General features: G+C 37.9%; 2 protein-coding genes across 5 annotated transcripts in view; both read right to left on the reverse strand.

Moving 5' to 3' along the window:
• The window catches only part of LOC104588034 (chitin elicitor receptor kinase 1-like), a 60,116-nt gene extending 55,721 nt beyond the window's left edge, over nt 1-4,395 (reverse strand). The window contains exons 1-5 of the mRNA XM_088894629.1: nt 3,537-4,395; nt 2,794-2,827; nt 2,673-2,677; nt 2,372-2,533; nt 856-1,058 (exon numbers count right to left, since the gene is read on the reverse strand). Coding sequence (XP_088750755.1) covers nt 856-1,058; nt 2,372-2,533; nt 2,673-2,677; nt 2,794-2,827; nt 3,537-4,173 — 1,041 coding nt within the window. The 5' untranslated portion in view covers nt 4,174-4,395. The remainder of the gene's footprint in view (nt 1-855; nt 1,059-2,371; nt 2,534-2,672; nt 2,678-2,793; nt 2,828-3,536) is intronic.
• Nucleotides 4,396-6,694: 2,299 nt separating this feature from the next.
• On the reverse strand, nt 6,695-23,651 carry LOC104588035 (uncharacterized). Of its 4 annotated transcripts, XM_088894627.1 has the most exons (5): nt 23,498-23,651; nt 19,610-23,309; nt 19,249-19,386; nt 17,868-17,968; nt 6,695-6,954 (listed from the first exon to the last, which is right to left on the reverse strand). In XM_088894627.1, the coding sequence occupies exon 2, from the start codon at nt 23,055-23,057 to the stop codon at nt 21,648-21,650; it is 1,410 nt and encodes a 469-aa protein (XP_088750753.1). In that variant the 5' UTR covers nt 23,058-23,309; nt 23,498-23,651; the 3' UTR covers nt 6,695-6,954; nt 17,868-17,968; nt 19,249-19,386; nt 19,610-21,647. The 4 variants fall into 4 exon arrangements, 3 of the variants coding, with proteins under 3 accessions (XP_088750753.1, XP_088750752.1, XP_088750754.1); XM_088894626.1 differs by lacking the exon at nt 17,868-17,968; XM_088894628.1 differs by lacking the exon at nt 17,868-17,968 and having other exon boundaries at nt 19,610-23,188; nt 23,498-23,648.
• Between the last annotated feature and the right edge of the window lie 1,138 nt (nt 23,652-24,789).

Genomic DNA, 24,789 nt, shown 5'->3' on the forward strand with positions numbered 1-24,789 from the left:
CCTATTCTCAGGACCAATTGGTTTTGGAGATTCAATTCAAGATGAAACCATGGCTCTCTTACAAGGTTTGAGACTCACGGTACAGCTAGAAGTAAGAGAGTTGAAAATCGGAGGAGATTCACAATTAGTCGTCTCATGGACCAAAAATCTCAGTTCAGTCTATGGAAATACAGACATGCTTTCAGGGAAATTGATATCCTAGCAAAGAGATTCAATTCTTCTTTTAGCTGGATAGGAAGTACTGCAAATGGGTTGGCAGATGTTTTCGCAAAGCAAGGAGTTAACAGGCCTAATTTATTTTGGGCAAAGCTGTAACCTGATGCATTTTGGGGCTTCTATGTAACCTGAATGTGAAATTTGGGAATCTCTAATCATCAAGTTGTATTAACTACTTTTTAATTAATTTAATGAATTTATTTTCTGATGATCAAAAAATGGTCACAGTAGAAAAGGAAATATCATCAAGATCAGCTGATATCAGTACCTTCTTTTACCAAATTCCTTTATTTAACACAGCATACTACCAATTTAATCTAAGCAGTGTAACCTTGTAATTATTGGAGCTTCTTAGAACAGCTATTTTGAATGACCAAAACCATGCACTAGGAATACTGTGAAACCAGTATATACCTCATATATTCTTTATGTGGCATACATAGAAGCTACTGTAAGAAGCTTATCACAGAACTAGAATTTCCCTATTATTTTATGTCCTTCATAGAAAAATAAAGATGTAAAGAAAAATATAAACAGCCTTATTTTATGCATGAGAGAAAGAGTTTGTGGAAGACAATATGATAGTAGGACCCAATCTGAGTTTTCCTTCAATATTTGGAAAAATGCAGAAATACAGACCTTGCCTCTTAATTCTGCATGATAAACTGATCCATAACCACCTTGACCAATTTTATTAGCCAAACTGAAATTGTTTGTAGCCTTTGCGAGCTCTTCATATGAGAACTCCACTGATTTATCCACAGTGATATCTGTCAGCCTTGGAGAAGGACCACCAACAAAAGCAACAGATTCGGTGGTATTATCCAAGATACCCAAAGAACCTAAACCCAAAAAATGAACTACTGTAAACCATGTCTCTTTTCTCATAGTAACTTCAGAAAAAAAAAAGGAAATATAAGTAGAACAAGTCTGATCAAGAAGATTAGAGTGTTCAGGAAGTGCTTTAATAAAGTGCACTGGTAAAACAGGATATGTGTAGCCTACCCCATATACTTAGAGGATAAGGCTTTCTTAAGTTATATTGTGTTATGATATTCAATAAGAAAGAAATTTCTATTTTACAAAATCCCCGTCCCACCCCCTCACACCCACCCATGTAAAGTTACAGCATGGTACCCATAATTGAATAGGCAAATGATGGGATATTATCACTAGCTTATGGTACCAAGTGAGGGGGTACAGTACATTTATGTAGATGGTTTAAGCATACCCACCTATAGGACAATAGAAACCATTATTATGTTTTATTTCTTAGATTATATATTTATATATGTAAGTTAGATATGTAATTGTATACTGCATGATAATAAGAAGGAAAAAAAGCCATGTACCAGGTGATTAAAAATCAGAAGACCAGGCTGACTTCTGGACTAGAAGGTATCCCAAATGCCCCCTTCATATGCATCATATATTATCATACAGATCCCATAACAATGACACCATAATGTATCTTAATTTCAGTATATGATAGTGGGGTGGAATAACATAACATAGAAACAGAATGGCCTTTCACGTCACAATAAATCAAAACCCAAAACTCACTGAAGACTTTTACTGAACAATGTTAAAATAGGTATCTGTAAAGTTCTGTGCCATGAAATTATTTTCAGGATAAAGGCACAAACAGCACTGGTACCTTGTATTCTAAATGTTGGTCTCAAGTTCTTAACTTAGGAATCATTACTATCACAGCCAAAACAGTAAAGACCATGAAAGAGTTGAGAGTAAACTGACATCACAAACAAGCTGAAGGTTGCTTAATATTGAAAAGGAGATACTTAAATGGCATGTCATCTTGAATCAAAACAATCAAGAAGACAGACTAAAATTAAGAACGAGAATTTTAGAAACCAATGAAAGAAAAAAAGGGCTTTTGTATCCTAATCAATGCAAAAGAGGTTCCCTCATCTATATGTTAGGTCTCTATTGTCTCCAACAAGAAAGAAAAGAATGGAATCTCCTAGTCTCAGAATATTCTGAAGACATACCCTCAGATGGAAAATCTGTGGCAAATCAATCTCTTTCTCTTCAATAAGGTAGAACAGTATATGTCTAGAAATTCCTGAAGCAGCATCCTTTAGAAGAGAAAATTCATGGATTATTAAATATATGTTAATCAAACAAGAAGGCTTACCACGTCTATGTTGAGAATAATCATCATCTGTTGCTGCGGCTAGCAACATTACCTTCTTTACCTTCTTTCTTCTATAAAGATATGTAAACACTGCCGCCAAAGACAAAGCTACAGCTGCTATAGGAATCAATATGCGAGCAATTACTCCACTAGAAGTTCCTGCTTAAGTTTCACAACAATACATCGTAAGCTTAATTGCTTAAAATATTTATGAAGTAGTGACCCTGACATTCGCATTTGTATCCCAAAATGACAAATCAGCAACCATAATAAAGCCAAAATAGTAGGAAGAGACAACCACCTGCACTGCAGAAAAAGAGGATTTCACACCCATGTTAGATAACTCCAGAGGATGATGAGGTAAGATAGAAAGGTAAGAGATTAACACTTTTTTTTGAGGATCCGATGGTATTGTAGGTTACCTCAAATTTAGGGGACGGTAGCTTCCATTTTGATCTGGGCAAAACAAAACAGAAAAGAGAGGGAGAGAAATGGTATTAGCAAGGTAAATAACTTGTCATGTTACTTTATTGCTTTTGATTAAGTGAAACCTTTGAGAATTGAGACCTACTTGCCGTTTTACAGAAAAAGCAACCCAACCAATGCATTGACTGATTTGTATAAGCAGGGCAGTAGTAGTTGCAAAAACATGATGCTAATCTCTCTAATAAGATGACACCTTTTGAATGCTCTTAGAACGTCCTTTTCATCATATTCTTAAATTCCAGGGGTTTCCAAAAATTATGATCATTATTCCATAATAAGAATGAGTGTTTCATTTGGGGATTTTAAGTTTTAACAACTACAGAGCAATATTAAAATTTTAATAAGAAACTGATAAGATCGTACCTCAAAATCTTATTTCTCTAGATTATTCTAACATATGGAATTAACATCCTATAATAGAGAGCTTTATATATATATATATATATATATATATATAATGAGTAGAGCAAATTCAATAAACATGAGTTTTAGTTGCTTGTTTCTCTTTGTTTATTATGTATACATTTGCCTTTAGGCAGAATATTCATCATGATTCTAAAACTATGTTCACTTTAATTGATTGTTTACGTGTTTTCAGTTTAGCTAACAACGTACAGTTATTATGATTGTCTAGATACGAACTCGATAACAAAGTGATTTAAGCAAACAAATGAATCACCTTTGGCTGGAACAAACACCAAGCCACTCCCAAGGCTGAAATTGGTATTGGGGTTGTAGTTCTGCACCAAACTGGAAGAGAGATTGAACTGAGATGCAATAGACGGCAAGCTATCATTCGGACGAAGTGGGTACGTCACAAACAACCCATAATCTTTGGAGACACTGCTATCCCCGCAGGAGCAATTTACGGTGACATTGAGTTGGGCATCAGTGTCAGGGATATCGATGGCAGAGTAGCTGTTATGGTTTTCCAGCCACTCCGCAGTTGTGAGATTGGAAAAATGTTTCTTAGCAACCTTGTCATAGGTATCGGCAGGAATGACAGAGTAGTTAAACATATGACCCAAGAATTCTCCATTCAAGCATTGGCAGGAGAATGGAATGTTTATTCTAATGCCAGATAGAATACTATCCTGATTGGGTACCTGAGGATTATACCTAAGAGTATCGTTAATTGAAACACCCATGACGTTGGAAATGAATGTGAGGTTCGTTCCTTCCCAAACGTAATAAGAGGCCAACGCGAGATCGCAGCCACTTTTGCACTTGCCTTCTGCTCCAACACAAAAAAAGATAACCACCATAATCACTAAACCCAACCCTATTTCAAGTATTCTCGTCCCTGCGGCAATCATGTTTCAGAGATAGAAATTTGGAACCCTTTGAAGTCCAACTCTAGAATTTCGAATCTACGACTAATCATCAGATGATGGAACTCAAATGATAAACCGAGAAACAAGCAAATAAGCAGAGACACAGGCTTCTCAGCTTTAACACAGTGGAGTTGACCCAACTTCTCAAATTTTCTTCTCTAGATTTTAAAATTTACTTAGCTAATTAACTGAAAGTTTAAAATCCTCGAAATTTCAGTTGATGATCAGACATTTTCATCTGTGTCGTCCTTTTCGGGTTTTGGTTTTAGCAACAAAAGCGCTTTCTTGGAACATTCTTTTTATTTTTTTGGTAAATTGCTTAAATTTCCCCCTAATCACTTCCATTTTTAAATTTGCCCTTCATATTAATAATTCAAAGGTAAAGTTGTAACTTTAAATTCTCTTCTTTTATTGTTTATAAAAGTTTATATGGCTTTTTTATTGAAACCAACCTCAATAATTATATGGATATTTAAGACATTTTTTTATTGAAACCAACCTCAACATAGAGAAATGTCAATGCTGATCAAAGTCAAGCGACCCTTATCCTGGATGTCCATGAATTTAGATAGCTGATTTGTGAGGTTTCAATTTAAGTATGCACAGCTCGTCATCTTTGATGTATTTTAGGGCTGCTAGGGGCCGAGATAGGATTTTTATTAAAGGGAGCCAAAAGCTAACAAGCATGGATAGGGCAGGGTATGTTTAAGTCAATTGCTGAAAACTTAAGATATGTGTAAGTCTTCTACCCAAGGTTCAAAGTATTGATACTGGTTGATACATCGCCAATATCAGTCCTTTTTTTTAACTTTTACCTTTTTTTGGATCAATGCTGATCAAAGTCAAGCGACCCTTATCCTGGATGTCCATGAATTTAGATAGCTGATTTGTGAGGTTTCAATTTAAGTATGCACAGCTCGTCATCTTTGATGTATTTTAGGGCTGCCAGGGGCCGAGATAGGATTTTTTATTAAAGGGAGCCAAAAGCTAACAAGCATGGATAGGGTAGGGTATGTTTAAGTCAATTGCTGAAAACTTAAGGTATGTGTAAGTCTTCTACCCAAGGTTCAAAGTATTGATACTGGCTGATACATCGCCAATATCAATCCTTTTTTTTTAACTTTTACCTTTTTTTCGATTTTGGTTTAGAGGGGCCAGTTTAAGTCCCGGCAACCCTCTAAACCAGGCCCTGACCTGATACAATCCCTATAGGGGCATATCGGAAAGGGCGTGATACGATACGCATTGATCGATACGTAACAATTTTTTGAACCTTTCTTTTACCCAATAAAAAACAAGGGAAACAAAAGCATGGACTAGAGCTAGAAGGGACTCACTCCAGTCCAACTTAGTCTAATCTGATTTGGTTGGTTATCTCCACTAGACCTCTCACTCTCAATACCCCCTAGATACCAACTAGGGGTGCTCACGGTTCGGTTAACCGAATCGTGGGGCATATTTTGTAACTGAACCGGTAGTAGTGGTTTTTGGAAAACCGATAACCGAAACCTATCAGTTAACCAATTGATCGGTTCAGTTAATCTTCGATTCGGTTCGTCGGTTTTTCAGATTTTTAATTTTTACAATATATATTATAAATATATAATAAAAATTATAAATATATAAAATATTATATTTTAAATAATAAATAATATATCATATATTATAAATATATATATAATGCATATTTATTAATTTATAATATATAAAAAGTATATATAAAATATATATAATATACATAAATATATAAAATATATGAAAATATATGTATATTGGTCGGTTCAGTTAATCGCTGGTTTTCTATATTGGTTAACCGAAACCTAACCAGTACCTTCGGCTTTTTAAAAATACTGAACCGAAATCGAACCGCTGATTCAGTTAATCGATTTTTCGGTTCAATTTTTTGTTTTTTTTTTTTTGCTCACCCCTAATACCAACTGAGCGGTGGCTTAACTAGTATATTAGCTGGTTTGCTCTAGTATAGATGTAGATTCAATTCTCGCAACCACTACAAGGGGCTGTTAGTGTGGTGCATATCAATGTTTTAAAAAATGACCTGGAATTGGAACCACTTTAGCCACTGGTTTCCAAGTCAGTGGTTCGATCATCTGATTCGAATAGACGGCCTGTCCCAATTTAAAAAAAAATAAAAAAATGGTCAAAACTGTTGTCCAAATCAAATAGATCGACGGTTCAACCACCCAGGTTAGTGGGTCGCTGACCAAGTCAATGGTTTTCCAAGAAACAGGTTGAGGGTGAAACAGAACTGGTTGCTTGAACGATTCCCAGACCAAATGGTCCAATCGTCTGAGTCAACAACGGTTCAAAAACACTGGTGCGTATCATCAAATACCAAAAAAAAAAAAAAAAAAATCTTAGGATTGATTGATTTTGACATTTAAGTAAATGGAGAATCAATCCTTATTGTCTATCCAGCTTGATCTCTGCAGATAACGCCCCCCTTGTAATTCGACTTTTTTGTAATATACTTCTAAGGACTCAATGCTATAAGCCTCTGGTGCGAGGCTCCATTTGAGACGAAGAATGTAAATACAAATTTATAGGGTACAAATACAAATTATTTCCGTCCAGGTAAATGCAAAACATAGACAAGCAGAGGATTGCATTTGTATCATCCGTGTTTGTGAAGAAGATGCAAATAGACGATACATGTTTGCTGTCGTTTGTTTCATAAGTGTCGTTACAAACGCATGGGATGGTTTTTACCCTCAAAACCATTGTTGGCTAGAAAATATCAAGTGGCTGCACAAGTTAAATAATCAGATATTGGTTGCTACATATAATCACAAATTAAAGAATAAGTAATTATGGCGGCTAGAAAATTTATGATTCATATCAATTGGTACAAATGAAATTGAAATCTCCCATGTCAAGACCTTGAAAGCTATGAGAGCAACACGATCTCAACATGTAATATTGGTTTTTTTTCCTATGAACAAATTCCCGAGTATAAAATATCAAACTTAAATCATAAGAGCAACAGATCTCAGCATATGTTCTTACCAAAAACAAATTCTTGTCGATGATTAAAGTTTAAATCACAAGAGCAGTAACACATCAGTGTTATCGATTGAAACACAGATCACCTTCTTAACTTCCCCCTCCACTAAAAATGCACAATATTACTTAACCTTCTATGTTTCTAATTACCACCCATTACATATTTACACATCATTGTTCTTCTATGAATCTGCTTGTTGACACAAGTAACAACATCACAAACTAAATTCCATTCATGATATCAACCAAGTAACATGACTCTCAACTTATTTGTTAATGCCCACTAAAACAGACCAATTGACATAGCTTTTAACCTATAAAAAATCACATCTTCCATTGGTTCTATACTGCTCTTCTTGGTTTTTCATCTCACATGGCCTAAGAGTTTCAGTTTACTCTTGAAATTTATTGCATAGTGGGTAATAGTAATACACACCAAAAGCATAATAGTTTCATATATGAAAGCCAAAAGACCCATGAAAAGAAATATTAGTCCTGAACACCTGATCCCAAACAAAACCATCACCAAATTCTCTGACCCCAATTGATTTAGTCCTGACCACCTAATATACCTTTTTCTTCACATAATTAAGTGCTCCTTGGGAAAAAAATCCCAGCTACTCTAAATATATTACTTATAATAAGAAATCTAGCTATTTTTACAACTCCAAAGTCCAAATACATGAGTCAACTTCCTGGGAAAAAAATTTGCCTTAACAAACAGCTCCTGCATTAACAAAGGGGCCATTTGGAAAATCTTTTTAGGAAGATCTTCTGGTAGCTATGACAGTCAAAAGGCGCATTGAGCTTTTGCATTAAGATCTGAGCAGCCTGAAGTCTGTTTGGTTAAGGCATGTCTTTCCGTGCGAAGACGAGTAGAAAAAAAAATGCAGCTCCATTTGGAGCTTCCCAAAAATCGCCTGTTTTGGGCTTCTCATGTCTTTCTGGTGCGTCGGCTTTTGGCGGCTAGATCTACCGCGAGCCAAACAGGAAAAGACCAAATCGCGGTCTACTGGGCTTGTAAATAGCCAACAGACCACACGGAAAGACGCACCAAGCAGGGCCTAAATTGCATCCTACCACTAATATCAGCAGGTTTAATTTCACTAATTTCTACCTCTAAGCCTCCTGAAGACAAGATGTTCATCATCGTCTGTCATAACCTGGTCTGAAATTTTGAATCTATGAAAGTCATCAAGATACAGGTTGGGGTATGATAGTAAAGTAGAACAAGGGGAAAAAAAATGGTGAATCCAGTAACTAGGTAGGAACAGTGTAGAGGGAACCCAACCATGGAAAGCTACTATATTAGAAAAAGAATGCCAGTCATACCCACACTCATGTAAGGTAACTGGTTGAAGGGCCTTCCTGTATAGAAAGAAGTGGTTTAACTCAAACTATGTATCATACCCACACCCATGGAAGGTAACTGGTTTTTGTAACAATTCTCCTCTCTCACACCTTCCATTATGAAAAGTCTAATACTGGTTTAATAATCAGAATGAATCTCTTCAACTGGAGCCCAAGATTGGCCAATGGCTTTGCTCATACTCTACCAAAGTCTAACACACTGAAGCATATCCTAATATGTTTTGAATCCCTGATAGAGCCATATACCATATATTTACTAGACATAACCAAGATATAGTCATGCACTCAAACAGTCTAATACATACCCAACCAAGTTATATATATATATAGACACAGCTTAAGAGAGTAAGCAAAGTATACCCCAAAAACATAGTTAAAAAACATCTTCTATAATATTTTTGAAGCCCTGTTTACTAGACAACCAAGTTGGAAGCATGAACCTAAACTGTCCATTACAAAACCAGGGATCATAGCTAATTCCGTTAGGTTATCAACCATCAATTATGAATGGCTACCAATTTTCCCCCTTATGAATATTCCAATTACAAGTCCAATCAGACCAACCAAACATGACTTAAGTGTTGGATATGATAGTTTAATCAACATCTCCTCTGCATTCCTGTTATCAACTGAGATATTATTGCAGTATCTGCAGTACATTTCCTCTGATTCCAATTATTGGGGTATGATCAATTAGAATTGCCCTTATAACCAGAGATAGTGAGAGATCTATGCTTAAACTATTCAAAAGGTATATAGCAATAGTTTTAGACTACTTGCTTATTGCAATAGTTTTAAACTATTCAAAAGGTAATAGTAATAAAACCCAGTATGATTATAAACAAATCCAGCCTTCAAAGAAGGCATATTTTATCTAGTTTGATCAAATTCTAAACCAAATGGTCGTGGTTTAGTGCTTATATATTTTCTCTTAGTTGACAAACAAAATTGAATCTAGGGTTTAGAAGAGAGGAAGCAAGAGGAGAAAAGAAGAAGAAGAAGAGATGTGTTGAGAGGTGTGTTAAAGTTACTGTTCACACCCTAAAACATCTTTCTACTTGGAAAATAGTAAATTACAAGGAAGCCCCTACTTGGGCGCCCAAATACAAAAAGAGTACAAGGAAGAGAAAAAGTTCCAAAAACACCCCTGTCTAAGCAATCTCAACACTCCCCCTCAAGCTGAGTATATATGTCAATCATGCCCAACTTGTCAAGGTTCTTAGCAAACTTTGGATGGTGGACACCTTTAGTAAGGCAATCAGCTAGTTGGTCTTCCGGCCTTACGAAAGGAAGGCAAATCTCTCCGCTAGCAACCTTTTCTCTAAAGAAGTGTCTATCCACTTCAATATGCTTTGTACAATCATGTTGGACAGGATTGAAGGCAATATTTATGGCCACTTGATTGTCACAAAATAGTCTCATTGGGATGTCTGCTTGGATAACTATCTCAGTCAATAAGGTCTTCAACCAGAGTAGTTCAAACACTCCATGAGCCATTGCCCTGTACTCTACCTTAGCACTAGAACGATCAACCATAGATTGTTTCTTACTTCTCCATGAAACCACATTGCCTCCCACTAAGGCACAATAACCAGATGTAGATCTTCTATCATCAATGGACCTTGCCCAATCAACATCTGTGTAAGCCTCAATCTTTAGATGGTCGTGATTGGAATACAACATCCCTTTACCAAGGCATCCTTTCAAGTAGGCTAAAATTCTGTTAACTGCTTGCATATGAGATGTCCTGGGTTCATGCATATATTGGCTAACCACTCCAATAACATAGGATATGTCAGGTCTAGTCAAGCAGAGATACAGAAGGCAGCCTTCCAATCTCTGATATACCCCCTTGTCTGGAAGAACTTCTCCTTCAGTGGAACTCAACTTGTAGTTAGGATCAATTGGAGTTTTTGCAGGCTTACACCCTAATTTCCCAACTTCATGAAGCAAATTAAGTACATACTTCCTTTGTGATAAAAAAATTCCCTTATTGGATCTTGCAACTTCAATGCCAAGAAAATATCAGAGATCACCAAGGTCCTTAATCTCAAATTCAGAAACGAGGAAGGACTTTAATTGAGAGATACCTGTGATATCATCACCTATCACAACAATGTCATCAACATATACCATCAACATTGTTACTCTATCATCAACTCTTCTAATGAATAAGGTGTGGTCAGCCTGTGATTGAGCAAACTCAATCTTTAAGATAGCATTTCTCAACTTGTCAAACCAGGCTCTCGGGGACTGTTTGAGCCCATACAAGGACTTCTTCAAGTGGCAAACTTTTCCATCACTGTTAGGAAAGCTTACCCCAGATGGTAAGTCCATATACACTTCCTCTTGTAAGTCCCCATTAAGGAAGGCACTCTTTACATCCATTTGATATAAAGGCCAAGAGTAATGGCTAGCAAGAGACAGGATCACATGAATAGAGTTCATTTTAGCAACTAGAACAAAGGTTTCCACATAATCAATGCCATAAGTTTGAGTGTATCCTTTGCCTACAAGTCGAGCTTTGTACCTCTCAATTGAGCCATCTGCCTTGTGCTTAACAGTATAAACCCACTTACACCCAACAGGAATCTTATCTTTAGAGCAAGGAACAACCTCCGAAGTATGGTTCTTTATTAGGGCCTCCATTTCTTGGTTCATAGCTTCCTTCTAGTAAGGGGACTGCATTGCCTCTGTAACACTATGAAGGATGGAAACAGAAGAGATGGCAAAAATATAGGCACAATAGGAAGCTGAGAGAGCATCATAAGGCACATAGTTAGTAATAGGATACTTGCTACATGTCCTCTTCCCTTTTCGAATGGCAATAGGAAGATCAAGGTCAAAATCAATAATAGGATTATCAGGAGCTTCAAGATTACCTGAATCTGGGGAATCAGATTGTGATGGGCATTCAACTTCAAGAGTCACCCTCTTACTACGTCTGATGACAAACTATTTCCAGAACCGAGTTTGATACATAGGAGGAGGAGGAGGAGAAGGAATATTATCGTTACAAGGAAGAGACGGAGGAATAGAGGTAGGAACAGGAAGGTAGAAAGGAGTCCGATCTTCACTCGCATTCTCCCCTTGAAGAGAATGACAGTATGACTGGAAAAAGGAAGAGGACTCGAAAAAGGTAACATCTTTAGAGACATATCTCTTGCTAGATAAAGCATCAAAGCATCTATAGCCTTTTTAGACTGGAAAGTAACCAAGGAATACACATTTAACTAATTTAGGATCAAACTTACATCAGAAAGGACTCATATCATGAACAAAACAAACACAACCAAAGATCTTGAGGGTAGATTAAAAGATACACAGCTGTCTCAACAACATCACCCCAGAAACGAGTGAGAACATGAGTTTGAAATAGTAGACCACAAGAAACTTCAATGACATACCTGTTCTTCCTTTCAGCCACCCCATTTTGTTGTGGAGTACGACTACATGAACTTTGGTGAATAATACCCTGATCTTCAAGAAATCTATGCAACCAATGTTCAAAGTATTCTTTGGCATTGTCAAATCTTATTATCTTCACTCTTTTCTCAAACCGTGTCTCGACCATATTCATGAAGTTTTGAACAATCATAGAAACTTCATTCCGACTTTTCATCAAGTAGAGCCATGTATACTGACTGTAGTCATCAATGAAGAGGATGAAATATTTATACCCACCCATGCAAGGGATAGCATATGGCCCCAAACATCAGTATGGATCAAATGGAAAGCAACATTACTTCTTTTACTGCTTGCAGAATATGTGATTCTAGTTTGGACAGATGACAAACTTCACATTCAAAATTCAACTTTGGAATAGAATCAAACAAGTTTGGAAACAAAAGTTTTATAGAATTGAAAGACATATGACCAAGATGACAATGCCATAATTTCAAAAGACTCATTTTTTCATTTGAACAAAACTCAGTCTGGCTTGACAGTTCATGCTTTGAAGGTCCATCAAAGAGGTAGACTCCATCAACTTCATGCCCACTTCTAATCATCTTCCCCGTGCTCAAATCCTGAAAAACACAATGGGTAGGAAAAAAAGTCACTGAACAATTATGGGGTTTCAGAGAGAACTAACAGACAACAATGTTTTATGTAGTTGAGGCACATGAAGAACAGATCCAAAAGAAAGGTTATGAGTGAGTTTGACTTCACCCTGACCCAAAATAGGGGTCCGAGATCCATCAACAACAGTAATCTTGCCCTTCCCTGGGTTAACTTATATGAGGTAAAATGTGAGGGTATACCAGTCATATGGGCATTGGACCCATAGTCTACAATCCATGGGCTAAAAGATGTGGAACAAGCAAGTGCAATACCTATTTTGGCATATGAACTAGATGGATTACTAGGTCCAGAACCAGATGAGGAGGATGTACCACCCTTTTCCAGCTACAACAATATATTCCTAAGTTTGTCCATTACGTCAGAGGAATCAAGCACATCAAAAGGTTGAGCACCATTACCAACTATAGCCAAGTGAGCAGTGCCCTTCTTCCCAGTTTTGTACTTTTCCAGGTTTAAATGAGGATTAAGCTTCCAACAACTTTCGTTAGTGTGTTTTGGCTTCTTGAAATAATCACAAATAACATCCTCAGCCTTCTCAGTAATACGGTGCTTGTTAGTATTTTGCTTGGGTCGAGATGACATAAAAGCAGAGTGATCAATCATAGGAGGTAGCATCATGGCGGTCCTTCGACTTTCTTCCCCTTGTACAAGGGAGTAAGCGGAAGCAAGAGAGACAATGCCAGCACTAAGAATGTGTTGCCTGGTAAAATCAAACTCTAGATATAAGCCAGCCAAGAAATCAAAGATTCTATTCTCTTCTATGTACTTCCGATATTGCTCACCATCTTCAAGGTCCTTCCATACGAGTGCTTTCAAATGATCCATTTCTTCCCAAATAGATTGTAGAGAAGAGAAATACATAGCCACAGATCTCTCCCCTTGACGCATACTACAAGCTTCCCTCTGAAGCTGGTACACTCTAGCCGTATTGTTAACTTGGGAATAAGTGGCAACAACTCTATCCCAAATATCCTTGGCCGTTGGAAGAAACATGTAGTTTTAGGCAATATGATGTTGCATTGAGCAAATCAGCCATGACATAACAAGGGAGTTATCCTGTTCCCACTTTACAAATTTCAGTTCTTCAAGATTTGGTTTCACCTCCTTTCCTGTGATGAATCCCAGTTTACCTCTCCCAGTAATGGTAAGTTTAGCGGATTAAGACCATTCCAAAAAATTGGTTCCATCAAGTTTAATTGTAGTTATCATCCCACTAGCAATATCTACACTTCTCGGGAACACACTGAAAACCATCTGAACATCCTTAGATGATTCCATATTCTATCAAAACACTTTCTCGCCAACCAAAAAAGACCCCCAATACTTAACCAAAGCCACAGACCCAAGAACCAAGTTCACCACATGGTTAAGATACAAAAGGAGGCCAAAAAAAACAAATTAGCGGCAAAATAAAGGGAGAAAAAAAAACTCCCAAAAATTATATAGGGCTCTGAAAATTACGGGACCACTTTCTATCATTCCCAAAGAGTAAAACAACCTGAATGGTCTAGGTTTTACAGCAGAAGAAGCCATTAAACATGATGTACAAGGCTCGATATCAGATCTGAAATTTCTGCGATTTTCTCCTTGAAAAAATCACTAAAAATCATAGAAGTTTCGAATGAGAGAAAGAGTCATACCAATTCCTCTAAAATCAGGGTGAATCAAACCAGGTAAGTTTCATTGACTGCCGCCAACACCTGTATGGACTGCTGACGTCATTTGGCGGCAGTCTGACATCAACAGTTCACCTCGTGAGAGAGGATCAGCAGGAGAGGTACTCCCAAGTTCCCTTACCCGCTCTGATACCAAGTTGACAAACAAAATTGAATCTAGGGTTTAGAAGAGAGAAAGCAAGAGGAGAGAAGAAGAAGAAGAAGAAGAAGAAGAAGAAGAAGAGATGTGTCCAGAGGTGTGTTCAAGTTACTGTTGACACCCTCAAAAATCTTTCTACTTGGAAAATAGTAAATTACAAGGAAGCCCCTACTTGGGCGCCGAAATACAAAAAGAGTACAAGGAAGAGAAAAAGTTCCAAAAACACCCCTGTCTAAGTAATCTCAACACTCTTTAAGGTTGAAACTCCACCCTTTCGTGTATAGCCTAGGCCATGGGCTTAGCCCATGACAATCAATCATGTATAGAAGAGCTAGGGTAGACCAAAAAGGATATGGATTGAACCAGTGAGAAATGATTTCAGAGCCCGTAATTTAACAATGGATATGACATTGAACAGAATGGAATGGTGGAACAGGATTCATGCAGCCAACTGAAATAGGTGAGGCATAGGCTTAGTTGAGTTGAAGAAATGTTCAAGGAAGGTGACCGTACTCTGGTTTTCTACCTGATATATGTTGGTATATCTGAGCCACAATCTCAAATTGAGGGAGGTGTGCTTCAATGGCCAATGGCATCAAAATTGGATTCGATGATCTTGACAGCTGAAATTTTTGTTGTTAAATCTTTTGAAATGGATGTTTCCAGTGGGTTTTTAATTATATACTTGTTGGATGATTAACGTTCTATAAACAATATAAATTTGGAATTATATCTATAAGGTGCTTCATGTATGCCTGTCCTCTTCCATGTATAAGACATAATCTCAATAACTCAGCCTTAATGTTGTTGTGTTCTATCAAGAACCATTATTAACACAAATTATATAAAAGCATGAAAGGGACAAAATGATAGATAAGAGTGGTTTAAGGCCAGGTTTGTCCAAAAATCGAGTCTAGGCATGTATTCATGATGCTAGATTTTGTTCAAATATAAAAATTGCAGGTGGAATTCTGTATTTGACAAGTAAATTCTGTTAGAATCATGTAAAGCAGAAATACATTTGTCCCAAGCAAAATAGAGAAATTTATTTTGGTATGTAGACTTGCACAATAATGTATAATAAAACTGTTGACAGATGTTGTTGTACACATGTTTAGTACCGCAAGGGTACTTTTGTAATTTCTTCATATTTTATGTTGTACGACCAGCCTAGTATAAATAATAACATACTGCACACGCCTGCTGTGTTCTTTTGGGATCTCAGTCCTCTCGCCTCTCCTCTCTTTCTCTTCTCTTCTCTTGCTCAACATGGTATCAGAGCAAGTCGTCCAGGCCTGAAGGGTGATGTCAAGCAAATCTGATTTGTTCATCCTCCAATGTCGAGCAGTCAGTCTCTTCATCTCCCAGCCGTATCCATCTGTTGTTCGACCTTAAGCAAGAAGACGCCTGCCTGACTTTTCATCTTCCAGCGCAGAAAAGAGTTCTGGTTATAGAGAGTTTTCTATCTGATGTTCAAAGAAGTCTGCCAACATTGACTGTTCGGCTGTAGAGAGGCTATCATCTGATGTTCGTAGAGAAAGTTTTGGTTTATAGAGAGGCTGTCATCTGATGTTCAAGAAGGTATTATCTACTGTTCATCTACTGTTCGGGTGCCCTGGTATTCAACTGAAGTTTTTTTTTGTGTGTTTCTTTGCACCCATTGATGGACTGTTGATGCCCTAATATTCGACTGTGGTGTTCCTTTTTGTGTTACTGTTGTTCGGCTACCCTGTTGATGGACTGAAGTAGCTCTTTTAGTACCTGAATGGACAAATGCCATGAAGGAAGAAATTAATGCCCTTCATAAAAATGGCACATGGGAACTTGTAGATCTTCCTAAGGGAAAGGATCTAGTTGGATGTAAATGGGTGTTCACTGTCAAGCATAGGGCTGAAGGAACGACCGAGAGGTATAAAGCTCGCTTAGTGGCAAAGTGGTTTACTCAAGTGTACGGAGTTGATTATGCATAAACTTTTGCCCCTGTTGCCAAGATGAACTCCATTAGAGTTCTTTTCTCTCTTACTGCTAATCTGAATTGGGATCTACATCAGCTTGACATCAAGAATGCATTATTGAATGGTGACCTTGAAGAGGAAGTTTACATGATTCAACCCCCTGGTTTTCTGGCTCAAGGCAATGAACAGAAAGTGTGCAAGTTGAAGAAGTTTTTATACGGGCTGAAACAATCACCAAGAACTTGGTTCAGCAGATTCTATGTTGCGGTTCAGCAGAGAGGATACAAGCAATGTCAATCAGATCACACACTGTTTGTGAAAAGAGGAGAAAGTAAAATGGCTGCCTTAATAGTATACGTGGATGACATAATTGTTACTGGTGACTGGAATGATGAAATCCAGAGGTTGAAGGGTTTCCTTGCCACTCAGTTTGAAGTGAAGGATCTAGGACCTCCTAGATACTTCCTTGGAATTGAAGTTGCCCGATCAAAAAGGGGTATCTTCATTTCCCAAAGGAAATATGTCATAGATTTACTTCAGGACACTAGAAAGATGGGAGTGAAGCCAGTTGACTCACCCATTAACCCCAACCATAAATTAGGTGACGGCCAAGGTGAACCTTTCAAGGATGTGAAACAGTTTCAGAGGCTTGTAGGGAGATTGTTATATCTTTCTATGACTCGTCCAGACATTGCTTATGTTGTTGGTGTCCTCAGTCAGTTCATGCATGCACCTAGGTCCACTCATCTTGAAGTAGCAGAAAGAATCCTCCGATATCTAAAAAAGTTTCCTAGTGCTGGCTTGTTATTCCAAAGGCACGGGCATTTGAAAGTTGAAGTTTATACAGATGCAGATTGGGCTGGATCTCAAAGTGACAGAAAGTCTACTAGTGGCTACTGCACTTTTATAGGAGGGAACATTGTTACATGGAGGAGTAAAAAGCAAAATGTGGTGGCTAGATCCAGTGCTGAAGCTGAATATCATGCAATGGCTCATGGAGTGGCTGAAATTATGTGGATAAAGAATTTGTTGAGTGAGTTGGGTTTCCCAGTGGACAAGCCTATGACTCTATTCTGTGATAACAAAGCAGTTATAAACATTGCTGCTAACCCAGTGCTACATGATAGAACAAAACACATTGAAGTTAACAAGCATTTTATCAGAGAGAAGGTCATCACAGGCGAAGTATGTACTCCCTATGTCAGCTTTGAGAACTAACTTGGAGACATATTTACAAAAGGGCTACACCATTCCAAGCATCATGATCGTTGTGACAAGTTGGGCATGATTGATATCTATGCTCCAACTTGAGGGGGAGTGTTGATAGATATTGTTGTACACATGTTTAGTACCGCAAGGGTACTTTTGTAATTTCTTCATACTTTATGTTGTACGACCAGCCTAGTATAAATAATAACATACTGCACACACCTGCTGTGTTCTTTTGGGCTCTCAGTCCTCTCGCCTCTCCTCTCTTTCTCTTCTCTTCTCTTGCTCAACAAAAACCATGAGATGTGAATTTTGCATAATTTCTGAGAGATGTTCAAAAAAATCAGAAATTAATACTTCATGTCAAACTTTTAAAATAAAATGAGTTGAAGACAAATATATTTTTAGCAGATTTTTATTGCACACATTTAAAGGATCTAGAGAACAACCCTTTCTTTTCTAATCCAATCCATGAGTTTCAGTAGCCAAGGTTTTTTCTAATCCAAACCTTCTACTTCGAAATACTCTATAATAATTCATTCCATCTGTGGAACAATTTGAAGCTTGATCTTCCTTATTTATTGGGTGAACAATATCCATGGAACAATTTCCATTGGGCAGAACCATCACAACATATCCTAGATCAAGGTTATTGACCAAACATAGTTCTAGGTACATTAAAGCTTCTATTGATCATATAACTCACAATATTCAAGTGGATGTTGATCCAAAATTATAAATAAAAAGTAAATAAAAAAGAAAAAGAAAGGTGAACTAACAACCATCTTATCATAATCAAGCTATTGTTTTTTATGCAATCAATGCACAACTTTATTTTGCAGATATCAGATATTAAGCTACTCAAAATTTAGAAAAATCATGCATTGAACAAAGAAAAAGGTTTCTTATTCCCCAAAGGACTCACCTATTTTTGCCACATGGAGGAATGCTATGGAAAATCTGAACTATCCACAAGACGGAATGGTGTGGGTTGGGCACCCCTTCACCTCAAAAGCTTATATTTTTTAGTTAAAAAAATTCCTACAAGAAGGCTTGCTTTAGGCATTAGGTTTTCTGGTTAGGGCATCTTTGGTGGGGAGTTTCTCAACTAAGTCAACAAAAAAAAAAAAGAAAACTATACCTTCTTTTAACAAAAGGACCAGAACAACTCCACCTTACACTATCAAATACTTCCTTGTTACAACTAAAATTTCAGACTTCAAATTTTCAACAATAAAAAGGGCAGAGCAAGGAGTCAAATTTCTTACTACAAAATCCTGTAAGGGGGCAATAAACAGCTCAAATTGGCTTGTCATAGGCAAATGTAGTTAAGTGTGCTGGATGGACAAAGGTCCAATCTAGATATGTTGTACAACAGCAAACATCTACACCAATTCCTTTTGAAAAGTAACCCATATACTGCATCAACCAAAACTATTCTTAAATTATGCATATGGATAAAGGTATGATACTTAATTAAATTACTCTTAAAAACTTGAAACGGAGCCTAAAAAACTGTGAATGTACAGAGAAGAACAAACATAACAAGATAATATGATAAGAGAAAGAAAAACATTTATACAGGTATATATTGAGATCATACTTCGCCGATCTGGAAAAAATCAAGAAGACTGAACCCTCAGATGTTAAATGTCTGAGAAAAATGCTCCAGCAGTATCAGATCTCCTCCGTCCATGGAAGCATATAAGGAAGAGACATCATTTTCCGTGGTGTATGCGACCTGAAAACATCAAAAATGCATTTTCTGAGACAACAATTGATAGATTTGAGAATAGAAGCAGATCTGAGGTAAGATATTACCATTGGAAGCACAGGTGTTCCAAGGAGGAAGGCCAATTTGGATAAATGAAATAAACATAAAGAAAAAAACCAAAAAAGGAATTTCACTGCCTATATTCCAGATTGGAGGAAAATGAAGCAGATTTAACAAGATTTGAGCTTACCATTGACAATAGAGATGTGATGGGAAAGTTCCAGGCTCAGATCTGGGTTTGGTTGCGATGAGGAAGGCGGGAGCTCAGATCTGGGTATAGATTTGAGATTTCTTGGCTATATAGAGAAGTTGACAACAGCAGATATTGGAGCTCAGAACTAACCATTATTGACACACTCCAGTCAAAGTCTGCAGGAAGCTACAATGACGAATGAAAATGGTTGGCTTGCTTCCCTCGATCGACTAAGAGAGGAAAGTCTGCTTCGAAAAAATTGAAGTAAGTTTTACCCTCAAAATTGAGGCATTCTCTCTTCTCTGACAAGAATGCATGTTTTGTCAATCTTCAGCATGTTTTTACACTCTTCCAAATTTGCAAAAATCCAACCGGAGTACATATATGCACCAAACCAGCATATGCACTCTTCCCAAACAAAATCTGAGGAATAATATTAACACTGTTCAAAATGATTAACCCCTTCTACTGATGTAATAGCTTCGTATACAAAAGCTTATTGACTCTGCTAAAATGAAACAACTGGTGAAAGGATATTGTAATGGTGATAGAGATTGGTTTTGATATGATATCCCCATATGCAGTGGCCTCAAAGGTGCTTACTATCACAGGAACAGTTGAGGGTAAGAGTGCTCTGATGCCAACACATGCTGAACTTTTGCATCAAACAATGTGGTTTGGAGGACTACTTTGTGTTCTCCAACAGTTGAGGATAAGGGCTTTGTTTGTTATACAGAAGCAGGACTACTTTGTGTTCTTGTACGTGACTATTTCAGAAATTTAATTGTTTATCTTTGGTCCCCTTCACTTGGATCACTTTGGGTGAAGGGGTATGGTTATCATTTAGCCATGCATAGGATAGAGGTGAGGAAGCTTGATGTGGTTTGGAGGTTTGATCAGGTGAAGCTCATTCCAATTGATTGTGACCTTTACTTTCTAGATAACCTTAGTGATTCATACTTTGAATGGACCCATTGGCTTCAAACATCAATTTCACTCTCCAATTATGAGTTTGAGTATACAGAAAAGCCTGATCCAATTATGAGTTTGTAGGTCACTGCAATGTCTTCCTCAAGCAAGCAATGGATTTTGGCCAGATGGCCAATAGAGAACTCGAGCGTGCATAGGAATTATGAGCTTGAGGTTGTAAACATTGACATTATAAGGTTGATAGCAGAAGAGAAGGGGACGTTTCATCTCGTTCTAAAACAGGACAGAAAAAGGAAGAGCATGACCAAGCAGAGATGAACTCCATGACATCATCCCATTTTGTGTTTCAGTGCTAGGAATAGGAAATGGGAATGGGCAAACCCCACTCTCCAATTTGGAATGAAGAATTGAGGAAGACAGCAGGGGAAAGAGGAGTGGGAGCTGCAAGTTTGTGTCTCTTGAACTTTTTTCTTTTGATAAATAACAGAATAAAATTTCATTCCATAGCAAGGTGCCAACCAGCTGGTTGGTAAGGTCTCCTTCTGGTCGTAGCAGAGAATTGGGATCGAATCCTGCCTGCACCTGGGTTGGGGAATGGGCTACCCCCATTGTGTAGTCCTTCAGAAGATATCAAAAATAATTTCATTCCATAGAAGAGTGAAATATACAACATAGCAAAAATGTTGGTCCACATTCAAGTTTGTCTCCCTTGAACTTGAGGTGTCAAAGAATCTATTAGGAGCCCTATTCCAACATATTACAGGATTTCTCATTTCATTTTCTAATAAACCTGATGCATAGTTCTGTTAAAAGTTTGTATTTATCCCTTATATCTACAGTTGTATGATATAGCATGACAACAATATGTAAAACCAATGATGAACAAAAAACTATTCATTAAAAGTCATCACCCAAACAATATACAATGAGCAATTGTAATATGTCAGATGGCCAGCCTGCCTCTCTCTCTCCTACCCCAGCACTATTCCCCCTCCCCCAACATTCAGTGCCTCCTTCTTCCCCGTTATTGTTCCAAAGTACCAACCAAATGAGATCAAGCATAAACAACCATATATACAAAAACAAAGGAGTATTCAAATATAAGTCAGAAAAGATCCGGGTCCCATATGAATTGTTCAGTGCTAATCTGTCTCAAAGATCTAACCATATGCTCATCAGTTGCACGGATTCGAATGAGCCTATTTTGTATGTTCAGGAAGGAAGGACTGTTGAATGCTTCAGATACACTATCGTGTTGTAATGGATCTTCTGAGAAATTTATCAGGGCTTCGGCTGCATTATCCTTCAGTTCCTCAGATTCACCCTGCAACAAACTAATGAGAAGTGGAATGACACCTGCATCAGCCATAGCTGCTCGATCTCCCTCATTATAACTCAATTGGGCAATAGCCCCAGAAACCCTCTCCTTTAAATCAGTATTTCCATCTTGCAAAAGTTCAACCAGGACCGGAATTGCACCAGAGATTCCAACTACAGATACAGAATACTTGTAACTCGACAGGTCCCACAGGACACCTGCAGCTGCAGCCTTGGCTTCATCATCATCTCCTCTAAGAATCCCCACCAAGTGTTGGGCTATAGATGCTGCATTTACTTCTGCAACAGCTAAGATACAAAACACATCTTCTGCAATTTCTTTTCCAAGGGGCTCAGTTCCTCGGAGAAGCTCTGCATATAAAGGAATTGCCCCAGCTTGAGCAACCAATCTAATATAATCGATGTGGGATGCGATTATACCAAGTGCATTACCAGCTACCAACTTGGCGGAGATATCTCCAACCTGCAGCAATTCTATAAGCAGTGGTATCACACCAAGATTAACAAGCATGGGTCGAACTCTTCTTGTGACCCCCAGTAACCCAATTGCCTGAGCAGCTCTGGCTCTAGAAACCATGCTGCCACTTCTAGCAGACTCAACAAGCAAAGGAAGGCCACCCAGATTGATAATAACCCTCCTCACCTCTCTCAGCAACGCCAATGCACTCACGATCTCTAACAAGTAACGCCTTGTATTATCAGTGAATGATGCCGACATATTGATAAGAACTTCCAATCCACCAGTTCTAGCTACAGTGACGCGATTGTTAACACTACCAACCGTGACGAGCCTCCAAAGACATTTCATCAAGACTCTCCGGAAGCTGGCTTCAGATTGTGGTAATAACCCCAGGAGGCAACGGATAGCACCCGATTGACCAATGGCCACAGCCATTGAACCATCGTCTCGACGGGAAAGGCAGTTCAAGCAATACGCAGCAGCATATTGAATTGAAGGACCGGAATCATTCAGAGGCCTACCGAGAAGGTCTACGAGGATCGGAAGGGTCCGTGATAAGACAGTCTCAGGTGCAGAACTTGAGAGACGACCGAGCTTGACGGTAGCCATTATTTGTAAGGACTCATTCTCAGAAGCTATTATTCTTTCGTATAGGTGGAGCGCTTGATCCCAATCAATAGCCTTCTCCCCCGCTTGGCTTCTCCCTGGCTGCTCCATAGAAGAGAATTTGAATCCTGGCAGGGCACTGGGCACCTACAGGCCTATAAAATTTAGGATTCCCTCCCTCTGTAGAACTCCAAGATCACCACTTAAATTCCATGTTTCCAGTTTACCAGAAAAACTCCAAGCTTCCAAACGAACACAGACACACACACATTAATAAACTTATTGGATTCCTAAAATCAAAGGAGGTTGCAGAAGCTTTTCGAATAAAACCCAAATAAAAACACACCAACTGTTTGTTTCACACTGCAAAAAATTGTCGTGAAGTTCGTTCAATCAGCGATAGACAGAATCAAAATGGCAAAGGGAGAGCGAGAGAGAGAGAGAGAGAAGCTTCGATGCAGATACGAATTATACAGATACAAAGAACACAAACGGTGGTTGAAATTTAGAATATTAAATCGGTGGAAGAAGTGAAAGAATCTGGCGGTTACCTCTTCGATCGAGGGAAATTTGCGAATTCCTCGTTGTGTGAACTGCGAAACATTCCCGAGTGCCAATGGGAAATGAGAAAGAGAGAGAAGCTTTTATCAAGAAGGAAAACGTGGCTAGCGGGAAAAACAGTTTAATAAGTTTGGTAATAGAGTCAGTAAATTGGCCTTTTTGATAAATGTAGGTAGCATGGACGTCACTGACACAATCCACCTATAAAAAAAGGGAAATTTTCAAGTTAGTATCCGAGTTTTCAAATGTATCGCTCCGGTACTTAAATTTTTAAAAAGTGTCAATTTGGTCCTTACCCTTAATTGATTGTCCTCTTATTGTTGAAAATGTCAAAGCTATCCTTCGGTCATTGTTTTCAACCCTGAGATTGAACCAGTTGAAGTGTTTGATATTCTAGACTAAGGAAGTCATTGTCTTCTACCTTTAGATCTAAAATGCATTCTTGTCTAATTATTTTTTTGCTTTCAATTATTGTTTCCCTCTATCATATTTCATGCTTTTTCTCTTTTTTCTTTAAAGATAACTGGTAAGGTAGAAGACAATGAACGGTGTCTTCTTTTGAATGGTAGTTTTGACATTTTCAATAGATAATTGACGGTCGGTTAACAACAGGGACCATCTTGACATTTTTTTAAAGTTTAGGTACTACAATGACACATTTGAAAGTTTGGGTACTAACTTGACACTACCCCCAAAGTTCAGGGTACTAAATTGGAAATTTCTCATAAAAAAGAGGTTTCTTTGGCCAACTACAATTCAGAATTTGAAAAATAAAAGAGGCCAATATGGAATTGGAAACCTCGTCCCCACTTAAGAATTCTAAAATTTTTTCAACTCCACCCCCTATCAGCCAAAAAGTGTAAATTGTTTTTATCGTTATACTCCTGGATGCAAAAAGAAGGAATTGAATACATTTCTTCACTCCCTTCTCCTGAAGCTTCAACCGTCTTCCCCATTTTGATTTCTTAGAGCTCGTTGCGTTCATCGTCCGGTAGAGGTCCAGTTTCGCCACTGGCCGAAGGAAGGTCGATTTACCCATCGTTCAAAGAAAACAAAGACATTGATTTGGTTCTTTCATCCCAAAGTTTAGAAGTTGGAAGGTTTCTTAGAGCCGCAAAAAAGAAGAAGAAAACAAAGTTCGCTCCCTTATTCCAAAGTTTTGACATTGGAAGGATTCACCAACCGTCGATGACATTCTTCGTTCACCATTGGAAGGAAGCTTGAAGCTCGTTTTACCATTCACCAACCATTGGAGGGACCATGTGTTCACCTTTGGAAGGAA

Source organism: Nelumbo nucifera, chromosome 1 (genome assembly GCF_055504915.1).
Source record: "Nelumbo nucifera cultivar China Antique chromosome 1, China Antique-T2T, whole genome shotgun sequence".
Lineage (NCBI taxonomy): Eukaryota > Viridiplantae > Streptophyta > Magnoliopsida > Proteales > Nelumbonaceae > Nelumbo > Nelumbo nucifera.

Coding starts and splice junctions, on each gene's coding strand:
- LOC104588035 (XM_088894626.1), bottom strand. CDS start 23,057: ATGGAGCAGCCAGGGAGAAGCCAAGCGGGGGAGAAGGCTATTGATTGG.